Here is a 16,148-nt window from a genome sequence, read left to right on the forward strand (position 1 = left end):
GGGCCTATCTGGAGCAAAGAGGAGATAAAATCTGCAAAAAACGGTAAAAGAAGATGGCATTTATTCACCAAGGAGAAGGAATGTGTTTATCTTTCCTTGCTCTTCTGTTTTCATTGCATTTTGTTTTGCCCACTTAACACTAACAAGCACTAATGAGTATGTACACACACAGAATTACATATGTAAAGGTGTGCATATATTTATATCCACGCATATATCGGTACAGTTATAAAATAAAGGCCTTCTTCCTTGTGAACACTACCCATGGACGGGATGGAGACGGGGTCCTTCCAACTTCAGATCCCCTCATTAACTCAAAAAAGTGGGTTTTTTTTTTTTTTTTTTTTTTCTTGCTACCCCCCCCAGTGCCTGCTTTAACAAAACGCAGTCTCCCCTCTACTCTTTTTTTTTCCCCTTGCATACAAGCGGGGAAGCCTGGCTTTTATCAAAGGCCTGAATGTGTCTTTGTGTCGCTACAGCCGAGGGGAGCCCAAGCAGGGGGGTGGCTGTGCTGCTGCTCCTGCAGATACTACAAACCTCGCGTGTCTGATCGTCTCCAGCGCAGCCGTCTGCTGCCAGCACCAGGGCACGGCAGCGCCTGGGGACGCTGCGAGCATCGATGCACTCTGACCTCGTGTCTGTGTGAAGAAACTGTTTAAAGACTGGGAATCTTTTCACTGGGAAAATGAAACAGAGCTCCTTAAGGTCTGGCTTAATTCACATTGAAGCAGCTCCCAAGCAGCCAAAATGCAGTGCTTTTATCCTTAATGCCAAAGCGGGCTGCATGAACTGCCAGGCTGGGCCTGAACATTTCTTCTTGGGGAAGCTAACCGTGTCTTTGGGATTTAAGAAAGATTTGTATACAGCCCTGGTCTACAAAACGGGGAGCTCAGCAACAAAAGCAAACCAAACAAAAATCAAACAAAACAAAACAAAACAACAACAAAAAAAAGCCACAAAGAAATAAAGAAACTGCAGGAGAAACAACAAGCACGCACAGCTTCTGGCCAGGGCTCCTCTGCCTGCACCCCATGCCCCAGCACAGGCTCAGCACACGCCTGGGAGGAGGGCAGGGGCAGGCCCACAGGCAGCGGTCACCCCATTCCAGAGTGAAGCCTGAAGGACTGAGCTGGAAAAGCCGTGTTTTAGGATGCAAAGTTTAGGAAGAAAACGATAAAGAAGCAAATGAACACAAGGCATCCATGGCACAGAACTGCTGTGGATTGCAGCACCACCAGCACGTTGCCCCCTTCCACCACCACATCCCATACCCGATGACCTGCCAAAAACAAACCAACACAAACCAAACCCGAACAGCTGGTCTCAGACAAGCTAACACCAGCTGCCAGTAGGCAAAAATCCGGCTCTCTCTTGAAAAATGGCACGAGAATTCCTTACAGCCCTCTATTGAGACCTGTTATTGCAGCCAGCCATGCCCTCCAGTCCCACTGGCACTGTGCTTTAGCCTCTTGCACCCTGCACAGCACAGCTGAGCATGTTTGCATGTTTGCACGACAGGGACCCGGCAGCATCATTATTATTATTTGCTTGGAGTTATTGCCAAAGCCTCCCAAAACACGAGGCAGACCGTATCAATACCAACTGGGCTCATCTTCCAGACAGATCTGCTGGGGGAAAAAAAAAAAAAAAAAAAAAAAAAGGAAAGAAAGAAAAAGACAAATCTGTTCAACATCTCGCCCAAGCTCTTCAATCTCTCTCAGCAGCAAAGCAGCACAAACCCGCCCGCTCCTTCCATGCCGCGTGCCTCGTGCTGGAGTAGCACGAACAGGGGCTGCTCAGAGACAGCACCAAACAGGGAGAAAACCCAGACAAAGTCAAGCCAGAAAGAAACATTTCCAGATGTACAGGACTGATAGACCTCGTCTGCACTGCTCTTTTTTTTTTTTTTAGAAGCCTGACCACAAGCGTACAGATGGCTGGGAACTCCGCTGAACCTATTCAATTCCTCTTTGTAAACACTTCCCTCTCCGTGTCGTGCTCGCTGGGAAACCGCCCAAGAGCCTGGGGCACCGGGGTACAAACATTGGTGGCAGCACGGCTTTAGGAGGTCCACCCGGGGCCACGAGGCTCCCCGAGCAGCCCGCACGGCTGAGGAGCACGGCTGTGCCTTGGGAAGGCCAAAAGCAAAGGGAGAAATGTGGGATTTCCTGCAAGTGCACCAGAAATACTGCAAGTGGGGCTGGAGCCAAGCTCTCCCCAGGAGTTGTCTTGGCACAAACGGGCCCAGGCAGACAACACGCACCAGCGGGAGCCTTCTGGTGGGCTCAGCGGGATTTGGGGAGGTGCCGCTCAGCAGCAGCAGTTAAAGGCTGAGAGCTGCCAGCCTGAGCCTCTCCGTCCATCATGTCAGGGGCTGGGCAGCCTCCAGCACCGCCGGTGTCACCGCTCTGATGTATTACACGGCCTTCCCCGGGTACGGATCGGTTCCTCTTGGCATCCAAGGCCTGTCACGATTGCAGGCATTTTCTGAACCTAAACCATGGAGACAGATGTAGTTCAGCAGAAGCCAAGCGCTCTTAACATCTTAAATAAATAAATAGTCCAGATTTAAAGTGCGCCAGAAACATGAAGTAAATACAACCAACGCAGCCCTAAATCTCTACCCCAGCCGAGATTCCGTATGGCCACAGAAAGTCCTAAAAGATGAATTTGAGGTCTTTCACCAGCACCTCCCCCACTTCAGTTTGTAGAAGGGTGGGCTTCTGGCATCAAACCAACATTTAGAGCAGTGACAGGATCTAAGCCCCTCCGCGAGTCCTGTAGCTGCACTCCAATCCACCCCACACGTGCAATTCTTTCTCATTGCCCTACTGTGTCCCTATAAAAAAAGCAAACGAGCTCATGCCGGGTGGGCAGGGGGAGATGCCAGACCCCGCAGTGCCACCCCCTTGGTTTTCAGCAGCTCTCGCTCGTACCAGAGGCTGGGAGCTCGATCCATCTGCCGCGGGGATGAAACCGAAGAAGCACCGTGCTTGCGCAGGCTGCCGAGCCCTGCTGTCCGGGAGCGTCTCAGCAGCAGCGGCTCTGCTGCCACGGGATAAAACAAAGAGTGACGGGGACAAACACAGAGCAGGTGGAGGTTTAATTAGGTCACTGAGCTGTGGGATTGCAACCTGCAAAGCTGCACTAACGCAAATGCTCGCGCCCACCACGCTTGGCCTCGGGGTGGAAAGCACAGCGCAAGGGGACGGTCGCCTCCCCGGGGCTGGGTGCTGCGCCCCAGTCGTGGGGTTGGCATGGGGTCACCGCTGGGAGATGATGAGAATTGTTGCCTCTTGGGTCCGATTTAGAAAAGCAGAAAGAAATCCATCCTTTTCGCTATCTAGGTTATCACGGCAAGACAGGTGCAAATAAAAAAAGCTCAGCGACTGAATGTGCCTCGCGCTTCTTCTCCAGGCGCAGTGCCACCACGAGGAGCTGTCACTCAGGCCAGCGCGCCCCGGGCAGGGCGAGAGCATTTCAGTGGCAGGCTCCTGCACAGCCCTGCACCAACCTAAACCAGCAGCTACTCAAGGCCCTGGCAAAAACATGATTTCCATGCTGTAAAATTCCCACTCGCTTTGATTAATGCGGCTTCTGTTAAGAGGCCCTGTGGCAAAAGCAAATCCTGCCCCGTTGCTCCACGCCGCTGGCATCACTCGAGCCAACTTCCCAAGAGCCTCATCAGTGAAAGCAAAAGGAGGGGACGGCCGTGACCCAGGCGAGTTCCCTGGTGGGTGTCACTGGACGCAGCGCAGATGAGCAGCCCCAACACCCTGGGGGCTGTTCTCATACCAGGAGGAGCCGGGGTGAGGGCGTTCAGACGGAGACCTGCCGCTGCTGATTTAGGGATGAAAGGAGGCTGCTCTGCAGAACCAGAAACCCAATTAGGAGGGAGCACAACCACCAAGCCAAGCATGGCAGGGCAGAAGCTGAACAGAAATCCAGCCGTGTTTCTATCTCAAATGTTTCGTGATCTAACCGTAGCTTTTTCCATACTTTTTGGAGGTGTGATCCACCTTGATTCTTTGCCTCCATTGAGTACGACGAGTTACTAGAATTTATTCATCATATTTACCAGTTTTCCCCTTTAACCTCTTTGAATCCTCCAAGTGAAAATAAGAAAAAAGTTCCCCGAACTCTGGGTTTCTGCATCTGAAATAATTCCTGGGGTTTCGGTGTGGTCCCAGCCGACATGATCGATGCTTGGCTTGTGTCTGGGGCTGGTAGCAGAGAGAAGCAAAGGCATGGGGCTGGGGTTTGGATTCACACCCACGTCCATGTAGACCAGGCAAGCAGCCCTCCTTAGTGAGCAGCTGTTGCCACATCATTACTTGGTTAAAATCCTCCACGGACTCTCAGCGGCAATAACAAGCGGCAGCCAGCTTTGGGTCTCACTCAGCACGTCACAATGCTCCCTCCCAGACGGGTGGTCAAAGGATGAGCAGATTTGGTGACACGAAGGCTTGCACCTTCAGTGCTGGAGTTCAGAGGAACGCTTTCCTTTTAGGAAACTCTAACAAGAACTGAAATGGACTCGCCCAGAAATCTGTAAAGCAGCCCAAAAGCTAACGATGGATTTATTTCCTTGGGGTTAATTCCCCAGGACCCAACAGGCCTTTATCAGAGTGACAGGAGAGCTGAAGATACATCTGGAGCCTTTAAACTGCGCTGCACCTATTGCCCCCGCAGCCCTAAAAAGAAAAACAAATGACAGTGGCTTAGAGCAGTAAAACAGAGCCAAGCTGCACCGTGGTAAGGGCAGAACAGGACACACGCCAGGTCTGAGGGTGGTGCAGGGCTCCTCGGGTGGGACGGGCAGAGGCTGGTGGGGCAGAAACGAAGCCCACCCACTGGAGGGAGAGGAGAGGCAGCAGTCGTACAGCTCCTCTGCTCTGCTTTGATCTTTGATGGCTGTTATCTGCATGCCCCCAGCCAGCCGTGCAGGTGCCTGTGCTTACAGCAGCGCGCATTTATGCAATGGAAGTCACGGAACATCAGCCTGGAGCTCCTCGGTGCCGGTAAAATACGGCACCTCTCACTGCAGGAGTACAACAAAGGCAGCTGACTGCCCAAAAACGATTTCTGTGCTAAAACCTGCTTCTGTCAACAGCACATGAAAGATAAGGTCAGCTGAAAGCACGCTGGGTTTGAAACACGTTCCCATCCCCATGCAAAGAGGATGGATGGAAAACAACAGCACCAAGCCAGAGCAGGTACCGCACCAAGCACAGGCTACTTTCCGTAATCAGTTCTGCAAAGCCAAATCGGTGCCCATGTGGGTGACATCCTTCCATCATTTGGTCAAGAAGAAGGAAACCAAGTGGCAGCAGACGGAGAGCTCCCAGGTGAGGCAGTCCACATGCATCGAACCAACCTGCTTGAGCGCCTCCGCTCTGGCCAGGCAGTGCTGGAGGGGCTGGCAGCAAAAAATATCTGTGCCTAGATAAATGACTTCATATGTCGAGACAAAGATAAAGTTACACAGAGCCTCTTGCAGAGGATATGGTCATCGGGTTTATTTTTGTAGCTTTCATTACACTCAAAATAACTTTGGCAGACGTAGAAAAAATAAATTTTCAAAGCCTTCTCCCATTGATGTCACCATTTTTAATTAATTTTTGCTGAAGTGGTCTGAAAACAAACGCTGCTGTGAGAGGGCCAACTCCTGGCGTACCGCTCGGGGCCTCGGCGCTCGAACGCCGCGGTCGCACCAAGCGGCACCAGATGAAATACCGCCGCGGTCGCGCTGGGGGATGGCTCCGACCCATCAGCCTGTGCCAGGGCTTCTGAGAGAGCCAGCGAGGAGGCCAGACTGCCTTTCAGCTGGTGTCTCTGACTCCGTGACAGAGGCGCTGCCAGCTCTGGGAAGAACAGTGGTACCACGCTATTTCCTGCCTCGGGAAGTGCCGGCCTCAGCCAGCACTGAATGTCCCCTCAGGAGGGCACTGCGTGTCGCCGCTGGCTCACGCGGAGCCTGAGGTGGGGACGTCAGGTTTGAGAGCAGCCCTCGAGCTCCCAGATTCACCCTGCCCGTCCCTGCATGGCTGGCTGACTCCTGCATCTCCCTCTGGCAGCACAAGGCCCTCAGAGGGGTGCGGAGCAGTGGTGTGTGCAGGGGAGAAAAGCAAGCCAGCAGCAGCACGCCTGACGCTGCCATGCCATGCCAGGCTGCTGCAGCACCAACAGACCTCTCCGGACACACAGCAGCGAGTAAATCACTCACAAATCTACTTTCAAGGGGGACTTTGGGCCTCTTCTCCCTTGCAAGCTGGCTCCCCGCAGAACACAGCACACGCACCAGTTGTACGCCTGGAAGGAGATGCCAGACCAAACAAGACTCCTGCTCCTCTGTTTGTTTCCATTTTTTGCAACCGCTCTTAGAAAACAAGCCCCTGACTCACAGATTTCTATCAGCAGAGTCCTGAAGACGCAAAACATCTCTTCAAGCACAGCTTTAAGGCTCCCAAGGATGAGACCGAGCCCAGCCAAACACCGCAGCTCAGCTCTGCTCCAACATGAGATCAGTCTGCTCTTCGCTTCAGTCAACACATTTCAGCAAGTCTGGCTCGCACTGGCGGGCTTCAGGCACTGTCCCCAGCACACTGCCGCAGGTGGCACGCGCTCCCTTGGGTGGCTTTGGTTGATTTGGGAGAACCACCAGCCCCAGCACTTTGCAGCGGCTCCTTTCCAGGAGCTCCTTGCAAGGAGCCGTGGGGTGTCGGTGCCCATCCCAGGTAGCTGCGGGGAGAAGCCGGCTGGCGGCCCCTGCACATGTGGCGTGCAGACACGGCTCCAGATGTCCTTGGGACCTTCCACGAATATCCAAAAGGGACGGGGAATGGTCGCCAGGAAGGAGCTGACGGAATGTAGCTGGCAGCAATTTTTATGCTCAAAGGGACGCGGAGCGGCATTTTTCCAAAAGCTGCTAAGATCTGCAATTGGATCATGTTTTGAAGGGGTAAGATTTGCAAACACATGCGAAAGAAAGTAAGTTCCTGCATTTAAATGGCACAATTTGTTAAAAGTCCTTCCCAGACCGTTGTTCTTCATCATCTGGGTGCTTTAACACTTGGCTTCTGGCTAATCTTTAAAAATCCTGGCACAGGTTTTTCTGCACAGGAAAGAATTCCGATTGTTGTTTAGTGCAAGCAAATCCTGTAATTATACTGTCCTAGCCTCCTGTGGGCCAAGCCAGACCAAGGAAATAAACCCTGATGAAAGAAAGTGACTGGCTGGGTATGGGAAGGGATGGGCTTCTCATAGAAGCTGAGGTAAGCAGGGTTTAGAAAACATTTTAAATCTTGGCCATGTTGTAAAGCACTTTGTCTCATTCTAAAATACAAAAATTACAGAAAGATACTGAATTTTAATGACTTCGTTGGCTAGAAAAACATCTCCTGAGGTGATGGTAAGGAGTACTGCAGACATTTAAGATCAGTAGATGCAAAGCAACTCACAGAGGCAGAGATCACTGGTAATTTCAGAAAGAAACACTTGCTTTCACTTGATATTTTTCCATATCTATTTAAGCATTCTGACGGAATCATGACTTGAACATGCAGAATTACAGACCCATATACTGAAGACACAGAAAGAGAGAAATAACAGAGAGCTTCTATCACGCACGAGTGCGAAACAAAGAGCCTGCGTTAGCAGAGCTCAGTGTATCACATTTGGCCTGCTGGAAAACATCTGCCATTTGTCAGGACTACAAAGCAAACAGAACCCTCTCCTCCTTGATCTCCACCAATTAGGGAAATTCTGTTGTGCTAATTACCTGGGGAGACAAAGAGGGGAGAAGGCAGATAGCGAGTGACACTTGAAGACAACATTTACACCAGAAAAAATTAGGCAGACATTTCAAGTCACTGGGAACCACAGAACATTTTGTGCCAAACTTTCCCAGCAAGATGGGAAAAGTCCATCCATGTGCTTAAAAAGAAATATAAATATAAATAAAAATAAATAAAATGCAGCAAGAGAGCCTCCAGAGTTTGCAAGAGGTACAGAGGATTGTAAGTGATAGACTTCCCTGAGTACACATGGTTTGAATTGCCAAGAAACGGAGCCGTCCTGCAGGCTGAAGTACCACTCACCTCTTTGTGTTGCCAAGTCATTATTGGGAAATATTTGTCACATATTAACTGGAACATCAGATTACTACACTGCACATTTAACACTGCTTTGTAATATACACATACGTTCAAAAGCGTATGATACTGTCTCAGCGTGAACTCGAGACGAAGACAGGGATATGCATCACCCAGCAGCCAGGAAATTCGGAGTTCAGGCTTCTCAGTAACTCTGAGTGCAAAGCCTGTGGAGATACAGTACGTGGAGACAGCAGGCATGTGCTGAGAGATGCGGTGCTAGAGCCACGCAAAGAGCTGGAGACTTTCACACCCTCAGTCTGTAACATGAAGAATGAGCTGATGGGCAGGGCATCTTCCGAGGACTTGGTCCTCTTTTTATGTTTGTTGTTGTTTTAAAATCTATTTCTACTGGATTTAGGAGGAGAAGTTTGCTCTCAGGCTCTAGTATGGTACATCCAGAACCTCAAGCCTGAGCGACTTCCTCACAGACCCCGAAGAGTTTTATTTAACTAGAGCCCTTCACATTGCATGTTTCAAAAGGCTGCTAAAAAAAAATACAAGGGGTGGAGGGGAAAGTCTCCTTCAAAAAAAAAAAAAAAAAAGATAAAAGCAGTCAGAGGCCACACAACTGTGAACAAAGTATCTGCAAGCACAAAGTTTTAGTCTTGCTTTTAACCCACTTCACTTGCTCCTCAGTTGAAGGCTGTCCTAAAAGCCATGTAAACAAGTGTTCGGCACCTGCTAAGCTGTATCTTATGAGGGATCCCATCCAGAGAAGAGGCTGAATGTAAGGGAACAGAAACTCTCTGCGAAGTATCACACGCATGGCTCAGGATAACAATAATAAAAATACCGAGCTGCTGTTTCGCAGAGAGCCAACATGTGGGGACAGCCTGTCCTCGGTCTGGCCAGCACCGGCAGCACGCAATGGCTGTGGCCCCCAAAATAGCTGGAGGCATTGAAGCCAAAAGGCCCCGCTCCTCACCACAGTGGGGTCAAAACCATCCTGCTCCTCACCACACGGGGCCACCACCGTCCTGCTCCTCACCACACGGGGCCAACACTGCCCCAATCCTCACCTCAGGACATCTCCCACAAGTGTTTTCCTCCCATTCCGTACCACAGAATTGCCCAAACTTTGAAGGAGTGAAAAATAACACAAAATTTCCCCCCTACCACCACCCACACCGCTTTTGTTGAATAAATAAAGCAAAACAAATCACTTCACATTTCCATGATATCCCACAAACACAGGTGTTGATGGCAAACACCGAGACACCTTTTGGAGCATCCCGAGTGTCAGAGGCACAGCAGCACTTTTTAAAAACCTTTATTATCGTTATAGTATTTTACGATCGGGATTTCTTCGTGGTGCTGACAAAACGGCCGGGCCCCCTCTGCTGGCCACCAGCCCCAGGCACCTCAGCGCCTGTCCGGCCCCCGGCCCTCACTGCCCCTCCGCCGCCCTCCCAGAAAGCACCAAAACCCCAAACTGACTCACTTTGAGGCAAAACGTGTCTTCTCCAAAGTAAAGACAGAGTGCAGGGTGAGCTCCGAGCACACGGCTTGCTGCAGGGGCTTTGTGGGTGCTGCTGCTCCCTGAAGAGGCCCGGCTGTGGCGTGAGGGCACGGCCCCGCCGCCATGGCCTTCACAGAGCCCGCTGTGAGGAATCGGCTTCAACTCGTGGGGTTTCTAGCCACTATTTTGGGGCAGGCAAATGGAGGCTTCATTGTTAGTTGTCAACTTGGTGTGAGAAACGGAATTGTGTGTAAAGAGCCCTTTGATTCACTCCAAAAGGAGCTGGGAGGCTTCAGGACAGCTCCGCAGCAGGTCCTCACCTCAGCTCCAGTCCTCACCTCAGCGCAGTGCTCGGCTCTGGAGCGGAGGTGGCCAGGAGCAAACACCGCTGCTGCAGCGCTTTCTGTCCACCGGACAAGCCTTTGACCCACAAATTACCTAGACATTTGTTGCTAATGACTGTAACGAGCATTTCAGCAGCACGTGGGAAAACCTCCCCCCTCCTCTCTTTCCCCCATCTTTTAAACACAGAAACCAGCAAACCCAGTGACCCAGAACAGAATTGGGATGTGCCTGGCAACAAAGGAGCTCTTAAATCCCAATTGCTTTCTGCAGAGCGAAGGAAAAGCCCTTTGACCACTTAATCGTGCCAGCAGTGTCCCTGTTATATGGACAAGAGCAAGATACAGCCCACAGGGCCAAGGGACTTGGTTCGGTCTGTGCTTCAGAGGGCAGAAAACCAATATGACCACTGGTCTCCAAAGAGCTGGAAATAAGCTTCATTTGTGTCTCGGCTGATGTGGTTTGGTGCCGAGGCACAGAGGTACGCAGGATGCCCGCAGCAGCCTTCCACTTAAAAACCGGTTAGGGCAACTGCAGCAGCACAGAATCATCACCGAAATATTTCTGAGGCTATCACACACAATTTTACGGGGGTGGGGGAACAAAAACTAAATCAAAAACAAACAAACAAACACATCTTTTTTTGTTTAGTCCTGTGAGTATGCACTAATGCTGTGTATTCTGGTATGATTCATATCCAGGATGTCAGGAAAATCTGCTCATTTGCCTATAATGCTTCTACATGTAATGTTCAATTTTTTTCTCTTTAAAACTAGAATTGAACTATCTGCCGCTTGCAAAGCTTTGTAGCAGGCCCATGCATTCTCTGCCATCAAAGCAGTGCACATCTTTCTCCCATCTTTAGCTACTTCTGTTGAAAAAAAAAAAAGCACAAAAGGTTTGAAGTGCATCAGACCGAAGTCATTCATGCCGTTCAGTATGACAGCAGAGCACTTACTGAGTATTTCTAGAATGAGATTCCTTTACAAACTAATCTAAGCTGTTTATTGTTTCCAAGGAGCATGCACTTCCACAGCAGAACAGGAAGTTTTGACAGTTTAAGAAGTTCATTAAACTCTGGGAGGAAATTTAAACAATCAGTGACAGCTTTCATACAGCAAGGCACTGGAGAAGTTGCTACCCTCCTAAAAGACAGAGAGAGAGGCTGCAGCTTTTAATTATCACACTTGCATTAAGACACAGTGATTCTGTTACTACTTCTAAATTGTTTTGGCCCAACACCCAGGGCTCACAACCGAGTAAAGCTGTTCACTCTTTTATTCTTATAGCCAAATGTCGCTTTTGTCCAAACCTCAAACTCCTTTATCTGTAAACAGGCCAAAGCAAGGCAGTGGAAGAAGTTAATAGTCTCAAACACAAGAGAGTGCTTCAGCTTGGAAAAACACTTCTTAGCACATTTTACTTGAAACAGGGGAATACATAAAACAGAAGAGGAGTTCAGCAGCGTCGGTCCAGCAAGCCGTCGGCTCCCAGGCAGTCTGGCGTTGGCTGTGCCGATTCGTCTGCACCTACCTGGGGGGCACATGCAGTCTGACGGAGCCTCTCTCGCTGTCCGCAGCTTAGCTAGTCCTTCACCCAGTTTCTGTTTGGAGGAGGAATAAAAATAGCCATTTAGAGAATACATTATATCTAAATGCGTGCTGTGCGTGCATTCCAGCAGCCAAAGCATCCATCACACTTCCTCGGAGTGAGGCAATAGTTTCACCCTGCTGTGTTCAGCCTCTGTTGGTAACACCTACAGCAGCACTCAAAATATTAAAAGTTTCTTAGCAAGCAGCTAGCCTATGGCCCTAGTACTGAGCAGGTAGGGACTCCTGCTGCACAGCCCAGAAATCCCTTGTTCCAAGCCCCATGGACTGGATTCGTGCCCATTCGTGGAGCAGATGCTGGTCCTGTGTTAGACATTGTTAAGTCCCATGTGCAGATTTTGGCATCATCTCACTGTGTTTGGTGGCAGAAGCAGAGCTGGAGAGCCCCTTGTGCTGCTGCTCCATGGGCTGAACACAACGGGAGGGAAACGCCGGGGGAAAGCCCCGCTGTAATCAAATGCGAAGCTGCTTCCAAACACTCCGGGGGTTACGTGGCAGAATGATACTTACAGAACAGATGTGACCTGATTTTGCTGGTTTTCAGCTTAAAATTCATGCTACGCGGAGTATGAAAGTTTTCTTTAGGATAGGGATGAGAAGATGAAGGACAGTGGGGTGGGCAGTGCCAGCGAGTCCACAGTGCTCTCCCACCCCAGCCCAAAGTGTTACATCTGTAAGGTGAAAAACTGATCGGTGGGACTAGTAAAACATGTAAAAATTCCCCAGACTGAAGCAATGTCTATGTGGCATATTGTAGACAGATGTGAGCGCATTCTGCCTGCTCCCTAAGCCTACCAAAATGTTCGTGCCTGCATTTAGGACAGTGCCAAGCTCGTGTTAGTAAACCCCCATGACATGTAAGTTGTCTTAGCTCAGGCACAGCAGCAGCCCTGCAAGGGTGGGAGCAAGTCCTCTTTGCTCGTAACTAAGTCCTTCAGGAATCCCATCTCACCTAAGGTATTTACCACAAGAGAAAACAGCAATCTGACAACCAGAGTCCACATCCAGACATGTAAAAGAGACAATTCAGTGTACTTTTTGGATTCAGGGTGCTCAGGCTTGAATTTTATCCAGCTGATGACCAAGTCTGTGTTCAAATATTTGACCACTGTGGACTATTCGGGAATTAGGCTACGTGTGAGTTAGGTTCTGGTCCTTTTATTCCTGGGATTAAATAGTTTTATCTGTTGTTGAAATCCTATGCATTCCTTTCTAGCTGCTTGATGCAAAGAGGTCCTGAAAGTTATCAACTCAGTTACAAAGAAACTGACAGAGAAGTTGTCCTAAGGGAAGCACAAAGAGCAGAATGACCCAGCTGTGGAAAAAGGCATTTGAAGACTTTTCTGGCATCCACTTACAGTCACGATCTTACAAAGCATCACTCAAATTTGGTGTTTGTTTTAAATTATTTGGACAATGAAGGTGCTCGAGGAAAAGAAAGAAGCTCTTCCATCTCTTCCATTTTAGTTTTGTAGTCAGAGGAGATCTTTTCCTGTCCTGAATCCTGGAACGAGTCTTCTGTTTTCCCATTGAATTGTTCTTGTCATGAAGCTGATTAATCTGGACACTCTCTGCCTACTGCGGACAATAAATCCTTTGTGAACAAAATGGTCCAGCTTTGTTTACAACAACTGGATACTCCAATAATCCTCACGTTAACTTTTTCACTCCAGCATGGAAATGATGCGCTTCGAATTCAGGCTTTTGCTGCAGAGCAAGTGGAGGTAGATGCCACCACAGTTGGACCACACTGTTAGAAAGGTTTCAGACAGCATCAAACCAGGGCTCTGCAGCTCGTTCAGCTAAAGGAGCACCCGAGGGAAAGCTAAGGTCCTGCATCCTTAAATCAGCAGTTTCTCCACAGTTAGATGGTTGCCTGTCACAGAGCCAAAAGCTAAACTTCAGTTGTCCAAATCGGCTTTCATTGCCTTTCCTACACATTTACCCTTCCTTTATTATTTCCTATCCTCTTTAACTTGCCAAACATTTAAACAACACTAAGAGGAATGGAAACCAGCATGTTTGTCTTGCATTTGCGGCTCTTCATGTGCAGTTCTTCCATAAATTACGCTCCCAAACCCCAAGACTGGTATATGCAGTCATGCTTTTTGTGCAGTGACAGAGAACAAAGTATCAGGGGTCATGCACAGAGAGCATATGGAGCTTTGGTTTCACTTCTGAAATACTGTGGTAAACTTCAAAGAAGGACCAAAACAGAGTGTAACAAAAAAACTGACCCCAGGCATCAGTTGATGTTCATGTTGATGGAAATATTCTCTCGCTCCCCAGAAACTCCCAAGCACAGAAAGGCCAGAAGTTGCCTGACGAGCGAGAGGTCTTATGTAACGAAGAGGAATTTGCTCAAGAAACAGGCACGTTCTGAAACCTTAACGTGAGTGAATCAGCCTGCTTAAAATGATGATTAATAGATAGCACGACAGCTACCATGCATTCCTTGATTCTGTTACCCTTTCCAAAATTTGCTTTCGGTATTGACAAAACTTTGGTCATACTAAACGTTTCAACAAGCTCCCTCTTGCATTAGAAACCCAATTATGCGGTTTTGCTTTATTTTCCCCTGTACAATCTCCATCTGAGCATTCCCAGTACAAAACAAGCTTTCCACACTTAACTAAATCTCAGCAAGAGGTTGCACATGATCTTAGGCAGTGCCACAGAAACCCTTCCCATTGCTAAGCACAGTTATTGGAGTAATTGGAACAGAACCACTGCCACGACTGGCAGGCTAATTCCTGCCTGCAGAAAGGACGCTAACTAGATTTTCTGATTACGCCTCACAAGCACCCCTCTGTTCTGGTATTCAGGGTTTTCACCAAAATAGTTTTTAGCATTTCCCTTTATCAAGACATATCGGTGCGACCAGGTTTCCAGGAGCATGGGCACGGTCCAGCGGTGCCGGTGGGACCCAGCTCCAAGCGTAAGGCACAGCAGCAGCAGAATTTCTCCTGCTGGCCCTAGAGCTGTCTGCCCCCCACGCAGCCCCCGCACACACGCGGTGCAACTTTCGCTCCACGGAGCTGCTCACAGCTGGAGGGAGCTGCAGGAGAACACATTTTTACACGACTGAGGCTTCATGGCTACAGCGATGTTAGTGCAGCACCGTGCCTCGCACCCTGGGCAGGCTGGCAATAAAATACCAGCGTAAACCCTCCCCAGATGTCAGACCTGGTCACTCGGGAGCATCCTGCTGCAGCCCAGTAAGCCATGCTGGATCCCACCACATGTTTTGAGCTCCTGTTTGCAGGGACCCAGCAGAGTGACTGTGGGATCTCCAAGAAGTTCCTACAAGTGGTGGGAGCCCTCCCCATCACCCTCGCCTGTGCAAAGCCCCAAACCTAAGTGCCACAACGCCCCAGCCTGTGGAAAAACATACTGCTGGGATCAAGTGTGACTTCTCCCGGGGGCTTGGCTTAGTTACAGAGAAGGACATCGGTGTAGACAACTGCTCGTTAAGTAGAGGTCTTTCAGCACAGAAATCTTTAATGAGTAGTTTCATAAAACTTTGGGGCTGAAAGTGAAGGGATCCATCACTGCTCTTCTCTACCCACCAGAAATCGGCTCAGCACTGCTGGACCACTCGATATCCTGCGACTGAGCCTAAATAACGGGGATCATCTACAAATATTTCTAACGAGGAAATTATAGCCCATTGCGCCCGGGGATAAATAGCGTGTAAGCACTCGGATTACCTTTGCCATTGAGTGGAACGAGGGGGAAAGCGGGACGGTCTCAAACACGGCCCCTGGGGCATTTCTCTGGGAAACCATTGGGGCCACCCCACAACGTGCTCCGACTAACGGGCCGGGACAGAACAGGAGATAAAGTTCTGCAGGAGGGAAGGGCAAAAAGAAGCCCAAAAAAACTTTTCCTAAGGAAACAACGAAGCCGGCGCCGCCACACGGAGCCCCGGGGGGGGCCGCCCCGTCCACCCCTCACTCACCTCTCGGAGGAGCTGCTCCAGGCGGGGCTGCAGCGCTTCCAGCAGCGGGCCGGGACCGGCGGCTCCGCGCTCCTCCAGGGCTGCCAGGCGGCCCTGCAGCTCCGCCGTTTTGGCTCCCAGCAGCAGGCAGACGGCCACGGCGGTGAGCGAGAGGAGCAGGCAGAGGGCGGAGGTGGCGGTGCCCGCCGCGGTGCCGGCTCCTCCGGCCGCGCTCATCGCTCCCAGCTCCGCGCCGCCGCGCGGGGAGGACCCGCTGGGGGGGACGGGAGGAGGGGACCGGGGACCGGGCACCGGACCGGAGCCGCTCGGCTGCCGCCCGCCCGCCCCCGGCGCCGCATCCAGCGCCCGCCCCGTGCGCTGCGCGCCCCCGCCGCGGCACTGGGGCTGCGGAGCGGCCGCTGCTCCTCCGCTCGGCCCCGCCGGGACCCGGCCTTTAAACGGAGGAAGCGGGGAGGAGGAGGAGGAGGGGGGGGGGAGCCGGGCAAGGGGGGGATGCTCCGGGAGCGGCCCCCCCCACCCCCCGGTTCCCCGGGGAGAAGGGGAGGGGGGGATGACGCCCAGCAGAGCCCACCCCCGCTGCCCTGCCCGGCCCCCTGCGGGAGAGCTGCCCGGCCTCGTCC

General features: G+C 50.8%; 1 protein-coding gene and 1 long non-coding RNA gene across 2 annotated transcripts in view; both read right to left on the bottom strand.

The window, feature by feature from the left end:
• COL23A1 (collagen type XXIII alpha 1 chain) overlaps window positions 1-15,895 on the bottom strand; it is a 169,482-nt gene extending 153,587 nt beyond the window's left edge. Inside the window, exons 1-2 of the mRNA XM_068698014.1 lie at window positions 15,529-15,895; window positions 11,491-11,560 (exon numbers count right to left, since the gene is read on the bottom strand). Coding sequence (XP_068554115.1) covers window positions 11,491-11,560; window positions 15,529-15,744 — 286 coding nt within the window. The 5' untranslated portion in view covers window positions 15,745-15,895. The remainder of the gene's footprint in view (window positions 1-11,490; window positions 11,561-15,528) is intronic.
• On the bottom strand, window positions 1,894-3,707 carry LOC137864172 (uncharacterized). The gene is made up of 2 exons (XR_011101350.1): window positions 2,937-3,707; window positions 1,894-2,493 (listed from the first exon to the last, which is right to left on the bottom strand). It is a non-coding gene; the product is annotated as an uncharacterized lncRNA (long non-coding RNA).
• Window positions 15,896-16,148: the final 253 nt, after the last annotated feature.

This window comes from Anas acuta, chromosome 14, assembly GCF_963932015.1.
Source record: "Anas acuta chromosome 14, bAnaAcu1.1, whole genome shotgun sequence".
NCBI lineage: Eukaryota > Metazoa > Chordata > Aves > Anseriformes > Anatidae > Anas > Anas acuta.